This window comes from Helobdella robusta (assembly GCF_000326865.2).
Source record: "Helobdella robusta unplaced genomic scaffold HELROscaffold_20, whole genome shotgun sequence".
Classification (NCBI taxonomy): domain Eukaryota; kingdom Metazoa; phylum Annelida; class Clitellata; order Rhynchobdellida; family Glossiphoniidae; genus Helobdella; species Helobdella robusta.
The window spans coordinates 863597-882773 of NW_008704084.1; the positions used below are offsets into that span (position 1 = coordinate 863597).

At 32.8% G+C, this 19177-nt stretch overlaps 2 protein-coding genes across 2 annotated transcripts; one reads left to right on the forward strand and one right to left on the reverse strand.

Moving 5' to 3' along the window:
• Positions 1-2077: 2077 nt before the first annotated feature.
• Positions 2078-5805, forward strand: HELRODRAFT_77336 (hypothetical protein; the record flags this gene model as incomplete). The annotated part of the gene is made up of 13 exons (XM_009017933.1): positions 2078-2176; positions 2344-2448; positions 2679-2750; positions 3069-3148; positions 3400-3524; positions 3670-3768; positions 3941-4124; positions 4398-4538; positions 4680-4872; positions 4956-5142; positions 5205-5288; positions 5421-5512; positions 5740-5805. 13 exons carry the CDS (start codon positions 2078-2080, stop codon positions 5803-5805), a joined length of 1527 nt encoding a protein of 508 aa, XP_009016181.1.
• A 1429-nt stretch (positions 5806-7234) lies between these two features.
• On the reverse strand, positions 7235-11574 carry HELRODRAFT_77434 (hypothetical protein; the record flags this gene model as incomplete). Its single annotated transcript, XM_009017934.1, has 13 exons — positions 7235-7315; positions 7842-7933; positions 8232-8315; positions 8378-8564; positions 8645-8837; positions 9062-9202; positions 9361-9544; positions 9815-9916; positions 10263-10393; positions 10497-10573; positions 10742-10813; positions 11217-11321; positions 11479-11574. 13 exons carry the CDS (start codon positions 11572-11574, stop codon positions 7235-7237), a joined length of 1545 nt encoding a protein of 514 aa, XP_009016182.1.
• Between the last annotated feature and the right edge of the window lie 7603 nt (positions 11575-19177).

Consider the following 19177-nt stretch of genomic DNA (forward strand, 5'->3'; position numbering starts at 1 on the left):
AGTTGAAATGTAGTGATATTCAAAAAGTGACACAAGGACTTCACAAATGTTGTTCGTTGTTGACCGCGATCTTTTTTTCCTGCAATCTTTCCAGTAGTTGTGACATTTTCCATTCCTTCCTTCCGCATGATGTGACCAAAAAACTTTAACTGCCCCTGTCGGATTTTCTGTAGTAATTTTCTCTTTTCATAACCGGACTGTTTTAATACATCCTCATTCGAAGTATGAGAGGTCCAACTAATTTTCATAATTCTTCTCAAAAACTACATCTCAGCAGCGTTAATTTTTTTCCATTTCTTTAGAAATTGTCCAGGATTCACAGCCGTAAGTTAGCACAGGAAATACGTAACATCCTAACAGTTATAATTATTTTGATATTCTGATTTTGCAGTTAGTGAAGATTTTTTCATTTTTAAATATGCATCTTTTGCTATAGCTATCTTTCTTTTGATATCCATATTACATTTACAACCTTATGTAATCAAATTTCCGAGATCATTGGAGCTGTTAACATGTTTCGCCTGTTTAAAATTGATAATTAAGGAGCAGGTCGGGGCGGATTTGCTTTTACTGATAACCATGCACTCTGTTTTGTTTAGCTAATATGCAAACCTTTTCTTTCACTTTCAAAAACCCGTTTGAAAACATTTGTTTGCAGTATTTCCATTGAATCTGCTATAAGAGTCGTTTCATCGGCATGTCTAACATTGTTTATATTCACGCCTCCAATGGATATTCCAAGTAGATTTATCTATCTCATGATGATCTCACTATAGAGATTGTACAGGTCTGGAGAGAATACACAGCCTTGCTTAACACCTTTCTTTATTTCGACATAGCTAGTCATCTTGTTACCAACTTTCATCGCCGCTCGTTGGTCCCAATAGAGGTCATTCGTAGTACAAAGCTAGCGTTTCTTGTGCCACAATCCTCGACAAAACCACATTGGACATTTGAAATTTCAGATCTTGATTTTGCTTCGTGCTCTCATCATCAGAATTTCTAAGAAAAGTTTTGTAAGATGACTCATCAAGCTGATTGTTCGATGTAGTTCACATTTCGTTGTATTAGGTTTTTTACGCAATGCAATAAATATTGACTTGGAGATATCTTCAGGAATGTCGCCGCTGTTATAAATCTGTCTGTAGAGATGTTTTACATATAATAATAAAAATAGGCGTGACAGATCCCAATGTATACTTAAACGTATATTTCAGCGTTTGAGTAAAAACTGAAAATTCAAAAAGTAGTAATAAATGATAATAAAATGGAGCACAAACATTTTTATGAACAAAAGTTAATAACTTTAAACATCTTCAGAAAGCAACACGTTAACAATTGGGTTGGCAGTCATGTTTGTACTACTCATTTTCATCATATCCCTTTCCTTGATAATCAGGTTGATGCACCAGTTGGATTTTATGCGATTTTCAAATTAAAAGCAAAAGATTGGGGCATGAGATGTAGAAATTTAAAAAATTGTCGTTTGTCCAACTGATTTGTGAAAATACTAACTTAAATTTATTTTTTAACAAAAAGATTTGATAAACATGTGGTAACATGTCCACATTTTACTTTGAAAAGAATGATAAATAATGAATAAGCGATATAAAAAACGCTCAGAAAAACTACCGACTTTTTTTACTCGATTTTAAGTTTTTTTTTGCACCAAAAGGTCGCACGTGAACGAGCAGAGGATACAGAGCATGACTTGGAAGATCAAATACAGTGACTTACAATTTCTCAAAAGAGCCAAAAACGTTAGCATTATTATTTAATGACTTTTTCTTTACAACAACAAAACTCTGACAAACGCAGATACGTCGGTACAACGTGCAAAAGAACTACTACAAAAAATAAATAAAAGAGTTAAAACGATAAGAAAAGAAAATGATAAGAAACAACAAGATAACGATAAGAAAAGAAAATGATGCAAAAATATGAAATAAAAAAATATACTAAGTAAAATAAACAAAAACAGTTGAAAGGTGTATCGAAGTCTTCAGACGTGAGCGAATCGGAGGAGCACGTATTTTTGCACTCCTTCAAGGACTTCGATGATGCCAGCACTGGTGGTATGCTGACAGCCATCCACAAAGGAGAAGTCGTCACTGTTAATTATTCTTTAAAGAGGGAAATTGCCCTAACTAGAAAGGATCTTGTGGAGTTGGTGAAAGTTAGTAAAAGTTTAATAAATGATATTGGAAAGATGTTATCGTAATGAATATGATATGGAAAGTGATAACGAAATTTGGAAATACTTTTATAGTTGTGTAGTGAAAAACACTAACTCATTATTACTACCTTCCTGTCATAATAATTTTGTGAACAAATGTCTGACAGATGAAAGATTTGCAACATGACAATATCATTTACTTCCTGGGTGCAAGCATCGAGCCCGACAGAATTTGCTATCTTACTCAATATTGCGCAAGGGGCAGCTTACAGGTTTTCGTTATTTATACATAAAAATTATCAACATTAAAGTTATTTATACTTAAAATTCTTTAAAATTAGAACAATTTAGCAGTTTTAGCGACATTTCATCATTAGATTATAACATTGTAGCATCACATCTTCACAATCATATATATCGAGTGAGGTCTAATTAAGCTAATTAGGATAATTAAGATTTATGTTCAAGACATCATCACACCATATTTCCACGACACTGCAAGGAGCTCTTGGCAGACCCCCAAACAAGCGTAGATTGGACGTTTAAATTGTCATTCGCAACGGATCTTAGCAAGGTATGCGGGCATAAATTTATTCAGTTTATACTGTAGTTAAAAGATATTAAACTAAATCATAAACGTCAATACTGAAGAATAAACTCCCGCACAATTTTTTAAAATATGTCCCACAATAACTATCGATAACTGAAAAATTTATTGACACGGTCAAATCAGCTCATTTTATTAGGCTTTCGATTTTTAAAATAAAAAATAATTTTGTATATTTCAATAACGTTTGTCGATATTTCCAAATTTTTTTGTAATTCTGTGTATTTTTTGTTGAATGGTATTATATCGAAATAAAAAATTGTTCTACCTCTGTCTGACCACCAGGGCATGAACTATCTTCACAAATCCTTCATCGCGCAGCACGGAAAACTAAGCAGTAAAGTCTGCATGATTGACAACAGGTTGTTTTTTGTAATAAAAATTAAGATTTTTCTGCAGATTAGCACTGTCTGAAAATTTTCAGTATTTCTATTTGCCCTAATAATATTTTTTTCAATCTTTCTATTCAGTTTTATGTATGCTATTTTATTTTGTTTGCGCTTATACCAAAGAGGCGTTTTATATACTGTTTGTATCTAAGTTTCAAAATGCTTAATCTATCTAATCTAAAAAGCTAATTTCAATAAGTCAGTTGATTAATTCTATTGTAATGAAGATGGGTCCTTAAAGTTGCTGGATTTGGGTTATCAAAGTTCAAAACCGAAATAAAAGAAGAACATTCCAGTGAAAATTTCTACAGAGATCTGCTGTGGACTGCCCCTGAACATTTGTTGCCGTCTGGTTCAAGTGAGTCGAGTTTAGATGTCTGCAATGATGGAATTAAAGATGGAAATTGTTTTGTTACAATATTATTGTTAACCCTTAGATAGATGTTTATTGTTAAAATCTTTAATCATTTAGATTCATATATATCTGTTGACACCAGGTTCCAGTCAGAAGGGCGACGTTTATAGCTTTGCTATCATAGTGTACGAAATTTTGTTCAAATGTTTTCCATATCAGACGAATAACCTGAAATACAAAGGTGGCAAATTATAATTAAAATCTCAATGTTTTAACATTTTAACTAATTAGCAATTTACATTCAGTGTTAACGAAAATAAAAAAATAAACTGCTGCTACAGCTTACACTTTAGTTGATATACATCAAATCAGAGCTGAATGTTAATAAATGGAGTAAAATTGATACTAACCAGACATAATAACTCGCATTCACAACTGCCTGACTGAACCCTTCCGTCCTCAACTTCGCGCCTTGGAGGACGCGGATGCCAACCCGGCAATTGTAAGCCTGGTCACTAAGTGCTGGGCCGAAGACCCCAACGATCGACCAGCCTTCGACGCCGTTGAGAAAACGTTGAAAAAGTTTCACACTGTAAAGTTGGTTGTTTTGTTGGTTCTTCGTAAGAAATAAAACAATAATTTATTTTTCGGTTATATAAAGAAAGAGAATGCTTAGGTCGACAGAAGTAACAAACTATCATGTGTAATTTAGCAATGGATGTTATTTGTGCAATTTATTAACAATTATTTAAAAGATTTTATAAAGACCATGACAAATGAAATCCATCAAACGGGGAAAAAACTGACGAACAATGAAATTAGTTAAAAATATGAAAAATATAAAAAAACAAAGTATTCAATGTGTATCAGATCAGACAGCATAGTGGACAGCATGTTGAAGAAACTGGAAAAGTACGCCAATAATTTGGAGCTGATTGTGAAGCAGAGGACTCAGGAGTTGATTGAGGAGAAGCGCAAAACTGACATTTTACTGAACAGCATGCTGCCACCGTGAGAAAAATTTCGTCAATAAAAATATTTTTTCACAAATGTTTATTATCAGTTCTTAGTTCTTATTGGAGTTTTGACTTTTTTATTCGGCATGTCATAAAACTTTTGATTAGGTATGTATTGGATTTGTTAAACAAAAAGTTTTATAGCCGATGAACTGAAAGCTGGTCGCAAGGTAGAGCCAAAGTTGTATCAAAGTGCTTCAGTGTATTTTTCTGACATTGTTGGGTTCACGACTTTGTCATCTGAGAGCACTCCCATGCAAATTGTGGATCTGCTTAATGATCTATATGGAGCATTTGATGATACCATCTCCAAGCATAATGTTTACAAAGTTCGTTCAATTTTTTTTCCTATAGTTTATTTCAACATAATTCAAAATGTACAGCACATTAAAAAAGTTGTTTCAATGATAAGGTTGAGACGATAGGAGATGCGTACATGGTTGTGAGTGGTCTGCCTCAGGTAACAGAGCGCCATGTCGTGGAAATATGCAACATGGCATTGGATCTGCTGGGCATCGTCAAGACCTTCAAGATCAGACATCGGCCTGAGATGACACTCATGTTGAGGATTGGCATTCATTCGGGACCTTGTGCTGCCGGTTCGAACCTTTTCACTAACCTCTGAAGGTTGTATGCTAAATGGTCCTAATAATTTCAACAGGAGTGGTCGGTCACACGATGCCTCGCTACTGCTTGTTTGGTGATACGGTCAACACCGCATCCAGGATGGAATCAACTGGTGAAGGTTGGTGTTATGATAATTATTTTACATTTTGTATAATTCAAAAACATTTGGTTCCAAAATTTTTCAATTTTTCTCTTGTCTTGATAATTTTGTTACCTAAATTCATAAAATAATCATTTACAAACCACAAAGCGCTCAAAATCCACTTGAGCACAGCAGCCAGAGATCAGCTCCTAAGATTTCCTGGCTACGTTATCGAGTTGAGAGGCCCCACGGAGCTAAAAGTAAACTTATGCTTAATTTATGAAGAAAAAATTGAAAGTGACATAACAATATTTTATGAAACGAATTCTTTTAAGCTGTTTATTCAGTTTTTCTTTAATTTTGTTTTTAAGTTGAAATAGAATTATTAAATATTTTACCAAATTTTTTTGTCGATGTTTGGAATGATATTCTAATCATTCAAGTAGCATTCATTCTAAATAGCAAAATGTTTGAATTCCATTTGAAGGGCAAAGGTACCATGGTGACTTACTGGCTCTTAAAGAAGGAACCATCAGAAAATAAAAAAAAGTGAAGAACATTATTGAAACATAAATGAATAAACCGTTTTAATTAAAAAAAATGTGAAGAAAAACAGAAATACATATGCACATATCTTTTTTAAACTTTATATATGCCTATGTATGTATCTATGCATATGGAATTTAGAAATTTAAATATATGTAGATGTGTATGTATTTGTGTACATGGCTTACTAACTTTGACTAGTTTGAGAGCTAGTTATTAGTTACTATAGAATTAGCAAAGTTTTTGTGGTCTGTGCTTACATGTTAATTGTTGCCAATAACAAAATATTAAAAAGGCTGATAAACAGAAATCTATCCTCTATCCCAATATTTCTTGAGGCAGTCTATTACAATTTGATTTATTTATGAAGTTATGTGTTAGATTAGATTGAAGTTTTTAATAACAAAGTATGCCATTTATTAGTTGGATTTGTTAATCTCTCTATTTTGATGTTAACATCTTCAATCTGTCATTCGTCTGAAGCGTTTATTATTATTTCCGTGTTTTGAAATATATAGATGGAGTCCATAGTTTATTGTTGTTTTTTTTTATGAACTAATCACAACAACTTCAGCAATTTATTTCATTTCACAAGCAATTAACTTCGATACATACCAACTTCAATCTTTCTTAATTGATTATTTAAATCAGAAAATAATCTTCGATTAATAAAACTTGAGATTAATTCGCATTCCGGCGAGGATTGCATGCTCGTGCACAACTCTCCCTATGTGCCGTCGTGCCACGTCATGTCTGACTGTTTCACTAGTTGATCTCGAGTTGTATGTCTCACGCACAGGCGTGTGTGGCGGAACCATAAATAAAAAGAAGGGAGAATTTAATTAATGTTTGTCAAGACTAGCAACCGCTTTGCTACTTTGCTGCTGGACGTGCCTCTCATTAGAATGTGAAGTTCGTCACGGCATGACTGATTTTTTTCTATCCAAATAAGTATCTAAATGAAAAGTTAGTTATCAGTCATCCGAAAAAAATTAATAACCAAAGTAAACGTCTATATGCATTACTCTGTCCTAAAAATTTGACCTTTTCATAAGTTTTTAATTCGAAATCAATGAGTTTTATAAACAGAAGAAAATTTTTCAAACCAAAGTTACAGAAGTTACAGGACTAATTTACAAACATGATTTATCAAATTTTAAATAACTTATTAACACCAAGTTGTTGTATTTATACCGTTGAGTCTACGTTAACAATTTCTCAAAGTGGTGCAAGACATGAAGCACACGAAATAATCTTTGATATAGTCTAATTGAATTTTACACATAAAGACATATATTAGTATACATACAACACCCAACATTACTGCACAACACTTAAGTTAAACAATTTAACAACAATAAAAGCACATGTATAATGAGTTTATTCGCCGCCATTCAGCGTATCGAACCCGGAACTTGGAAACAAATTAAATTATTTCACAATTTGAGCTCCGATTTTTCATCTTTAGAAATATTTTCCTTTCTCAACAGCCAGTACGTTATCATCGTTCCTTTGCCCTGCAATTTAGATACATATACTAAAAGTTAAAGGTTAAAAGGTCAATTACTCTCTTCCATAGTTCAGGGAATTCAACAAAACGCACAGACATTTTATACGAATACATGCTAAACGACGCATCACACACAAAGCTTGTGGTGGGCGGGGATCTTTTTATCATATTCGAACCCGGTTACTGCGAAACCGCACCAGGCGCCCTTAATATTAGACCATCACACCTTTTTAAATATTCTAAGGTTATTAGTTGAAAATAAAATTAACATTTTCTTAACTTAAAAAAATGTTAATATTCAAATATTCATACAAATATTTTAAACAATTGACTTGTGGCTTTCCTACCTTTTATCAAAATACGTTTTCCAGTTAGATCATGTTTGATTATGTCATGTAGTCAGATAAACATATGTTTCAATCCGAAACTACATTAACTGTTTTAATTGGGTCTATATCAACAAATAAGCTACTAGAAGCAAAAAAATTAGTTTTAAATATTTTGATATGAATCAAATTAAATCGTTAATTCACCTTCAACTCAGTGGGACCCCTCAACTCGATGACGTAGCCAGGAAACTGGAGGAGTTGATCTCTGGCTGGTGTGCTCAAGTGGATTTTGAGGGCTTTGATATGTATCGATAAAAACCGAACATATATTAAATTAGTTTATTTGTTGAATTTACATAATAATTTGCATTTAATTAAATTACTGTCAAAATGAAAAATTTGTTTGAATTTGTAAATTTGAAATAATGTCGGTTGATATATCTTTGGCTGAATTTTCTTAATTTGGAAAATTCACATTTGAAAAATTTATAAAAAAACTTATTTATTGTTTTGACAAAAAAACTTTTAGACTAAAAAACCCAAATATAAAAAAATTATCAAACGACTCTTACAATACAATCGATTCACACCAACCTTCACCAGTTGATTCCATCCTGGAAGCGGTGTTGACCGTATCGCCAAACAAGCAGTAGCGAGGCATCGTGTGACCGACTACTCCTGTTGGAATTATTAGGACCATTTAGCATACAACTTTCAGAGGTTAGTGAAAACGTTCGAACCGGCAGCACAAGGTCCCGAATGAATGCCAATCCTCAACATGAGTGTCATCTCAGGCCGATGTCTGATCTTGAAGGTCTTGACGATGCCCAGCAGATCCAATGCCATGTTGCATATTTCCACGACATGGCGCTCTGTTACCTGAGGCAGACCACTCACAACCATGTACGCATCTCCTATCGTCTCAACCTTATCATTGAAATAAATTTTTAATTTGATAAACAAATGTAATAATTTTTTTTATAAATTATAGGAATAAGCAATCGAACCTTGTAAACATTATGCTTGGAGATGGTATCATCAAATGCTCCATAGAGATCATTAAGCAGATCCACAATTTGCATGGGAGTGCTCTCAGATGATAACGTCGTGAACCCAACGATGTCTGAGAAATACACCGTGGCACTCTGGTACACTTTCGGTTCAACTTTGCGCCCTGCTTTCAACTCTTCTGCTATAAAACTTATTAATGTAAAATAAAATTTTCATTAACGATGGGACGGTAGTTTTTCTTTTCATTATTTATTATTATAAGTATGCCAAATCATGTTATTTCATTCAATAGATAAAACAGAAATAATTTATTAGCATTGAACACTAAATAGCCTATCGAATCAATGTATAACATTATCCAAAAAATGATTATCAGATGCACCGGTTGTGCAAAATATTTAAAAAATAGTAACGGTGGAAGAATGCTGTTTAAGAGAACATCAGTTTTTTTCTTTTCTTCAATCAGCTCTTCAGTTCTCTGTTCAACAATGGCCTCCAAGTTGCTGGCATATTTCTCCAGCTTCTTCAACATGCTGTCAACGATGCTGTTTGTTCTGTTTCAGTCAGTGAAAGTTACATTCATGCCAATCCATCGTCTCATTTATTAAAACATTTGTCGAAAAGTCAACAAAATGTTTTTTTGATGAATGAATATTTATGTTTAGAGATAGGCGATGAATTTTATAAATAAATAATATTTAAGCTAACAAACTTTCCAGTGTGGAATGCTTTCACCATTTTTTCAATGACATCAAAGGGTGGACGAAGGTTCGGATGTTGAGCCCAGCACTGCTTGATCAGGTTCAAAATGGCTGGGTTGGCGTCCGATTCGTTCAGCAGGTGCAACACTGGGCGGAATGGATCACCGGAGCAATCGAGCACGCGCATTATTATGTCTGGTTTTATTTGGTTTCATGATTTTCATGGCTTTTACAATAACAGAGATAAGTTTTGTTCTCTTTCTTTTTCACAATTTCATAAACATAACAAAGGTGAGTTCAGGTAGATGTATGGGCCTCGGCTGCGCTCATAATTTGTCTCACTTGAGTTTAACGCTTTTTGAAGTAACATACGTATTATCACGTTATTTTGAAAAATAATTTAAACAAAAAAAGCCCTTTATTCTAAAAAAAACCAAAAATAAAACTGAATTCATTGCTGGACACCTTTGTAGTGAAGGTTGGTGGATTGGTATGGAAAACACTTGTAGACCATCTCGTAGACTATGATTGCAAAACTGAACACATCTCCTTTTTGACTACTATCATCTGTTGAAAAACAACATTTTTTTTTAATTTTTTATTTTTTCCATTGTCTTTATTAAAATAACACAATACTCGATCATTGGCGGATCTAGACAAATTTGACGGGGTAGCTAATATTTTGAAGATGTGTACTGTTTGAAATTTTGACAAAGGGGCCAAAAAACTACCAAAATTTATAGTAGTGAGGCATAACTTAGGCTAGCGACCATGGACTATGAAAAATAATTATTTGGGGACTAATATATTGGTTTTGAATATTAAAAATGAAAAGTAATAAATTTTATTCTTACAGTTTAAATTTTATATCAAAATAATTTACAGTGCATATGAACAGATAATAACAAGTGACTTGAATTCTGTGCAAACAAATGTTCAGGAGCAGTCCAGAGGAGATCCCTGTAGAAACTCTCTCCATGCTTTTCCTCCTTCATTTTAGTACGGAACGCTGGTAAGCCAAATCCGGTAACTTTTAGGACCCAACTATTTTTGAGGAAATAAATAGAATTTAGTCAAATAAAGGCAGTTTTCAGGCATTTGCTCACGATTAGAAAGTATGTTCAAAAAGTTCCATTTTAAAACAAACTTGTTATCAATCATACAGACACTGCTACTCAGCTTGCCATGCTGCACTACAAAGGATTTGTGCAAGTAGTTCATCCCCTTTCAAATAATGAAACAACAGAGCGAATGAACTTAAAAAAATGTGTTAGCAGTCAAACAAAATTTCAGTTTGAACAAAATTTGACAGATGCACAAACAAAGACAGCAAATAATAATTTTAATTAATTAATATTTGTTATCACTCTGTTAGATGGATAATTTACACACCTTAGTTAAATCGGTTGTGAACGACAGAGTGAACGTCCAATCGATCGGAGTTTGCACCTCAGCTAACAGTTCCTGGTAGGTCGTGACGTGATTGTTGACAATATTTATAAATTTCCACAATTTAAGTTTTGCCTTCATTGATGAACAATTAATGCAATTTTGAGTTTTCAGTGATTTGTAACACTTCATAAACATATGTTGGTTTCTAGTTCCGGCGTTTAATTTTGGTATTTTTGCTTGAAAAACTCAAGCCGGCAAGAAAATGTTTTTAGCCATTAGGAATATTAACCTTCTGCAATTTTGCAACAGACCTTCAGACAAAAACTTTTTTGTTTTAATTATTATTTTTTTAACATAGAAAATGTTTTACAAAAAACACTTACAACCGCTCAAACATGTAAGCAGTAAACAAACATGTAGCAATTAGAAAATAACAACGTTGATAAGAGATGATTTGCAAGCTGTATTAAATAACCTGGAGATTGCCCCTGGCGCAGTATTGAGTGAGGTAGCAAATTCTGTCAATCTCGATGCAGGCTCCCAAGAAGAAGATGATGTTGTCGTGTTGAAGGTCTTTCATCTATCGAAAATTGGTTGAAAACAAAATTTGTGGTTGAAATAATAAAATTTAAAAAATTTAAAATTTGAATAATATTTTCACATCAACTTGTTTATAGAAAAATTTGACCATTTCTTCCAACAGTCTCCATCACCATCAAACGAACACCCTCTCGTACTTTAACGAGCTCTACTAGATCCTTCCTGGTCAACTTAACTTCCCTCTTGCTCGAGTAGTTCACAGTGACCACATCTCCCTTATGAAGGGCCACCATGACTCCGTCACTCGCGGAATCCTCAAAATCTCTGAACGAATGTGGGTACATGGGCTCGTTCCATTCTTTGAAAACTGTTGACTTGGACGAACTTTTCAGCTGTTTAAGTCCAGTACATTTTATGTTTGACCACATTTAGTCTAAAAGTATTAATACTTACATGATGTTTTAATTTGAGTAATTTTTTAATGTTAGATTATATATTTGTTGCACCTCTATAATGAAAGAAAGAAGTGACGTTAAACTTTTTCAATCACTCAAACAAATAGTCAGTTTATTTCCATACACCATTTGTGGTGTATGTTCAACAGTCAAATTTTGTAACTCGATCGGTCCTAAGATCCGCTCAGACCTTCGTAAGTGAAGGAGAAGTAGTTAGAGAAGTAGAAAGAGATTTACAGGGAAAAGAAGAGCAAATGCAAATGCAAACAAAAGAGTCTTTAATCAGAAGAAAAAAAAATAAGAAAAAAGTTAAGACGAAATGACGACCGTAGACCGGGGCTAATAACTAAATAGTTTCAACCTACAAACTTTAAAATTTATAACAAAATCTCCTTACACATTCAGACTTTTTTATGAATTGCAGGTCGCTGTATTTGATCTTCCAGATCATGCTTTGTATCCTCTGCTCGACAATACGAGACCTGTTTCAATTGTTAATTATTCTGTAAATTTTCATTTTCAATGTTTGTAGTTAACGTTTCATTCAAATCACCTGATAGCTACCGATACTGCGATAATTACTATTAGGACAGTGAAGAGAATTCCTACTCCAAACATGATTTTGTCTTGGTCTGATTGCAAAAAATTTATTTAAATCATTTGTTAAAATTGTCTTGTGTTCTGATAGCAGTTTATCAAAATTAAACAAATCATATTAATGAATTGAGTAGGAAAATTTTTTGATATATAAACGGATATTTTACATTTGTAAAAAATATTTGTTTTATGAAAACACTCGAAGAAATAAAAAAAAATTTGTTGCTCTGAACTTGTATTGCAGATGTTGGGGTCATATTCGCATATTGGTCTGTCAAGGGGGGGAATTTGTGAATAACCCCAATTCTCACTGCCCACCAAGAAAGCCTGGGCGTATAAATTAAAAACTGTAAATTACTTATTAAAAAAAAAACATAAAAATACTTATCTAAATTGCCCACCCAATAATTTCCATCAGAGTAGTTGATATTAAGATAAGGTCTGAACATTGGAGAATCAGGCGCCAGGGACCAAACTGTGAACGTCATCAATCTATCTCCGTCTGGGTCCATTTTGATTGTTTCAGTGACACCTGGTAAATTATGTTTAACTATTTAACACCTTTCTCGATGAAGGAAAAACACTAAACTCGTTCAAACGATTCATTTATTATTATCCACTTAGGCAAGCGTTATACAAAAGTGTTATATTTTGTTTTCTGGTCGATTTTTTCTATCAAATTTATATTTATTAGAACTAAACATCACATAAATATAGTCTACCATATTACCTATAAACAAGAAGTTAATTTATCGTTTATAGATGATATTGTTAATTAATCCATTATCCTACCTAACTTAAATCTATCTATTTTATCTGAACAAACCTTGAACTGTCAACAACAAATCGTACAAAAAGACAAGCAATCACCAAAAGACTTACCTCCACTGACTTCCATATCACGACTCAAATTGAGTATGACCCTGCCACTGAAAGGGTTCAAGCCCTGTTTGATGGCCATGTCCCTCAACACGTAATACAGGTACACTGAATCCGTTAAGATGTCCTTTATGAATAATAAAACTTATAACAAAACTGCTGAAAAACAGTCCAAAAATATATTAAACTTTAAATAAATGTATTTTTAACTAGAAAATCAAGCAAAGTTGATAAGAATATTATGAAAACATGTCTAAATTATGCCTCAGTCTTTTTGTCTAACCAATTGTAATGTCTTAGACGTGACGTTCTGCGTTGTGGTTGATTCGGGGTCAGCGAGTCGAGTGTAGTTCTTAAATGTCAACTACGAAATGTAGTATTTAAAGGTATTTCAACAAATTTCAATTTGGTTGAAAACTGTTACCATGAGATTCAAAACTAAGTTTTCTCTATAAAACAACAAGATTGAAACTCGAGCATTACTAACAATTTTAACCGACTGAAAGGCTTTCATCAGCTCGTTCCTTTGCGATGTATTATTGAAAAAGTACCATGGAACGAAGAGCCTGTTGAAATCGAACTTGTAGTAGATGTTGTAGAGGATGACCCAAGCGAACTCCTTCGGGTCGGCCATACCGAGTGTGTAAGCTGCTTGCATTATCTTTGCTGTCGTGCTAGCGTCCGAATGGCAGAACACGATGACTGGAAAAAATGAATATTTGAAAGATGTCACATTAAAATTTAAAATGAAATTTTTGTTCATCCTCATGATGATGCCGTTGTAGATTGATTCATTAAGTTGTTTGTTACTTGCCATTATAGTTAATGCGGATTGTGATACGTAAATCCAAACTATGAAAATATTGCATAAATGAGACAGAAGAAATAAATTATTGAACACTTAATGTATGATCGGCAAACAATAAAACAGTTTTCAAATTCAAAATCAGCACACGCGGATGCTTCAAATAAGCAGTACACCGCCGAGTGCCCATGCTTTTGATTTTAATAAAAGTCCACCACAATAAAAAATTATAAAATTGAAATGAGTTCAAGTGGGTTGAATGAAAAAAATCACTAAATATTTCAAATTTTCGCCCAACAAACCTTCCTCACCCGCTAAATAAAAGTAAGTCCTAAATTTCAACATTTAAATTTATAACAACTTATACAAAACAATACATACTTCTAGACGAGGCAGAAATTTTTTTCAAAAGATCTTTTACTTCTTCATCAGAGAATTCATTATTAACCTCCAAATATTCATCTACTCTTATATTGTTGGCACGAAATTTGCTTCTTGTGGCGTTTATCACAAATTGACAGAAATCTACATCCAATTGCTTAATAATAGCGCAACTTTTCCATTTGTTGCGTTGAAAAAGTGTGTACAACGCCCATCCGTACGTCCTTGGAGAGCCATTCAATCGAATGACCGTTTGGTAAATATTCGAGTTGTCCAGAGCTTCATCGAGGCATTCCGTGGCAAAGTAAGGGATGTCCCAATAGTCCGTCACTTGAGAGGTCGATATGCAATCTTTGGTAAAATAGAAATTAAAGGTATAAAAATTAAAAAAAAATAATTCGTCATCAAATACAATTTTTAAACATACTGAGGGCACAGAAGGACCCAAAAAAGACGTTGGCGTGTTCGTTCATGTACAGCTCTATTCCCGCCTTGGTGCCTCGCACTCCGTCGCAAATGAAAACAACTCTCGTCGACAAGCTGCGGTTAAGATCAATAAAAATTAATAAATCTTTGGGCAAAATGTTCTTGATAAAAATTTTGATTTTAATTTTATTGTCAGATTAGTTTACGAACAATTATTTAATAATTTGAAATTATCAAAACAGTTAATTCCATGCACCATCAGTTGAAATTACGTTTATTTCGTTGCGTACGTAGAGTAATGCTTTATATGTGGTCTGAAGATTTTTAACGCTTGATAAAGTTTTCTTAAATATTTTTAATTCAAGCAATGGTTTCAATAAAATTTGAAGGATGTAACTTTTGATATTTGCACTCTCAAATTCCTTATTTAATTAACGCTCTCTTATTAAATCTAAAATAAAAATACATTCATATGAGCAGACGGCAGAGAATTAACATTAATCTGAAATTTTAATTCTGAAAAAATTATAAAAATATTTTGAAACAGTAAAATTTTTGTGAAAATTATAATTAATTAAGTACACTTATTGCAATCATGAAAACACTTTTGATACTCACTACAAAAATTACCCACTCATCCTTAAAAAGATGACAAACTTGTAAAGTGGGATGGATTCGTTGAAGTGCTTGATGGCCAAGTAGTAGCCTTCTAAAATCCACTGTGGAAACTTTACCGAATTTTCCAGACTGACCATCATACCGATGCGAACTACAACGTCTGATGTTTCCAACGAGACGCCAAACGAGCAACAAAATAACAACGTTGTTGCTACTGAGACCAACCGCTCTGATGATCTCATTGTTTGAGAACTTCTTTTCTTACTTTCACCTAAATTTAGCGCTTAATTAGTTTTGCTATTTTGTTAGATAAATCTGAAAATGTTCTAGAAACAAATCTGATAGATAATATTTAACCATTCATAGCAGCACTAAGCGTTTGAAATTAATTGCTAAAGCACTTTCATCGTCTTAAATATTGGAATGAATGTCATAAATAAAGGATGATACTTGAGCGTCAACGCGTTTGTTGTGGAGAATATTGGAGGATGGATTGGTGAAAAAAATCAATGAGAGAGGAAAAGAAGGAAGATTCATAAACAACAACAAAGGAAGAATAAAAACAACACGATTGGATTGGCAAAAGACAAAAAATTGATTTACGGTTGACAATCATTGCATAGAGCCACCTTATTTCTTTCATCTTTCATCAGATCACGTTTGTGTTGTTTTTTGTGAAATGAACATGAAACTGAAATTGAGACCAATCAGTGAAACGATCCAACACGGCATGAAGCAACTGCACGAAAGGTTTTCACACGCGAGTGTTTTGCACCCATGTCGTGCAATCTGGAAATTTAATCTCAGGTATTTTTTATTTTAAATTTTGTATTTACGAATGGCAGATCCTTTTTTTCTGAGTATACTTTCACAATTGAGAAAATAAATTTTTTTTATATTTTCTGTTTTTTCAGACGCTTAACCACAATTTTTTTATAAGAAGCAGATATTGGGTAGAGACCTTTATTGCATTTTTCATATGAATGTTTTGAAGATTAAATCGCATCAAAAAATGGTCCCAATTGCCCAGAACCGCACAACGAATTGGGACGGTTAGAGATCAGAGGATTGGATGTTTAATGATTCAAAGATTCGACCAAAAGGCAACTGAAATTAAAGTTGACTAAAGTTTTGAGCCGCTGATATTCATAAAGAATAAAATGCGGGCCATGACGAAACTTTTACTGGACGTGCAACATGGTACCTGGGGCAAGTAATTCAGTTTTGTATAATGATATTTTAAATAGTAATGAATCAATATAATAAACAATGCAAACATTTTGTACAAATTATTTTATTTTTTTTCAAATTAAGAAAATTTAATAAATAAATAAATAAATTGATTTTTGATTGTCTGATCGATTGAGGTATTTTTTCGTTATAAAATCATTGTTTGATGTTTGTCCGAGTTGTTTTTAACTTAATTTTGTGGATAATTAAACTTCAACAGATTTTTAACCGTAACATTCACAATTTATTTCAAAGCGTGCTAGTTTAGCAAAAATGTCCGAACCAGTTTTTCAGCACTGCAATTAATGATAGCAAATAATATTAATTGATCACCTTAAACACCTGGTTCCACGATCAACATCGAAAATTCTTTTCCATCACAAATGATCGTCAGCTTTATTTTTATGGATGTCATTTTTTATAAATAAAATGTAAATTTTATGAATATTTTGCAATTTATGTTTCTATTATAAAATCTAAAGACTGAACGATAAAAATTATTTCTAAGAAATCTATTTCTTTGATCCATTCAACGTTTTTGAAACTGATCGCTTGTTATACATTATGAAAATAAATTGTCATAACAAAACCATTTTTTTAAATAAAAAATTTTAAGACCCATGCGTACGAGCCATTATATTGTGGTGATTTATGGAGATTGTGATGATTTATTTATTGCCACCTGGTTTGAATGCAATAAAATTCAATTCATAACAATCAGACAAGGACAATACCATGATTAGTTGAAAATGATGTTTTTCAACTTTTTGTTTTTTTTTTGCGAATACTGTGAGTGAATTTTTATATATTTTTTTATATAGGTATAATTAATTTTTAATTTTATTTAATTTCTGTAATTCTAAATCAGGATGTAAATTTTTTGAACTGTGTCAGAAAATAACCATTTAGGCAAAACGAAAGTATTCACATTTCATTATTAACGTGGTGGTGAGTATGAAAATGCTGATGAAGATAGCCTACTTGAATATTAATGTGCATGTTTTTGATTTCATCTTATTATCAAGAAATGAGCAGTCATCTGTCACCGAGTATGAGTAGTCAACTATTCTGAGCAAAACCAATTTTTTTTTGGACCAACCACCTGACCATTTCCTTTTCGAGGTTCACCTTTTTCGTATCATTCAGTATTTTTTTAAATGAATACATGAAAAATATTTTGTTTTTTTCCCTTAAAATTTAAATTAAACTTAAAAGTGAATACAATTCTAAACATGAAGCATGGATATTAAATGGCTTGAAAATTTAGCTTTAATAGTTTTTAGGTTTGAATATATATATATTTTATATATGTCCATGGCATGAAGCAAACGTGTTATACAATATAGAAGTGGATACACTGTTATTACGAGAGAAATTTATGGAGTGTTTGAGAGCTACCGGCCGTGTAACAAAATGTCGAACCACAAAATACGCAATCACCATTTAAATTCACTTAAAATATTTGTTTGCAGTAACTAAAACTTAGTCAAACAATCTTTTCCAATTTCCCATGTTGCCTTGGCGGCCACAAAATTTGGAGACTTGTAAAAATGTACCAATTACGGACCTCAAAATCATTTTAACATGCGTATTAACCATCAAACTGCTGTTTGTGGTTAAAAGGCTTGAAAATTTGTTTTTAAAAGTTTAATTTATTTGAATTTTTTTAGCAGAATTCTCAAAAAAAACATGATTATTTAAATTAAAAACTACATCCGCATTCAAAATTGAACGAATTTTCGTTTTTAAATTCCATAATCGCAATCTTCTATTGTCGATATTTAAAATTTGACTTCTTAAGTCTGGCGACTGTTATTGAAATTTGCATGAAAAATTTTGTTCAAAAAAATTTAACGCTAACCACGCTAAGACACAGTTAACAAATCAGTTAACCAACCACCGTAAAATTATCTTTTCTGGCCAGCATTTTTAAAGATTTTCCGGTGAGCTTAAAATTGTTTGTTAATTTTTATCAAATATCTGAAAAGAGAAACGCTGTGTCATTAGTTTTATGGGTGGCGTGATAGCGTAATGGTTAAAGGCGCCTGGTCCGCTATTGCAGTGGCTGGGATCGAATACAAAGAGATTCCCGCCTATTATTTGCAATGTGTGTGATGCGTGGTTTTCACGAGTTCGCTGTGTATGTCGTTGAGTAAAGAAAATATGGAAGGTACAGTGTAGTGTAGTAAAAGGAAATTGGCGGAAAATGTCGTATACTAAGAACTTTGAAAATAATCCTCTCGGAAATAGAATTATACCGGGAATTTAAAGGCCAGCAAGAAAAAAGTTCCCCAACTTTGTAATTTTAAATTCATCTCCTTCCCTCACGTCAACATTCTTCATCAGCCACTGTTTCTATCTGAGATTTCGTGAAAAGTTAATTTTATATTTTGTTTAGTTGTGAATGACGTATAGGCGTTTCAGGCATTTTAAACTTTTTTTCACCTGTTAAAAATAACTTGAATGGATTTTTAAATGGAGCTCATTCAGACTGCAAACATACTT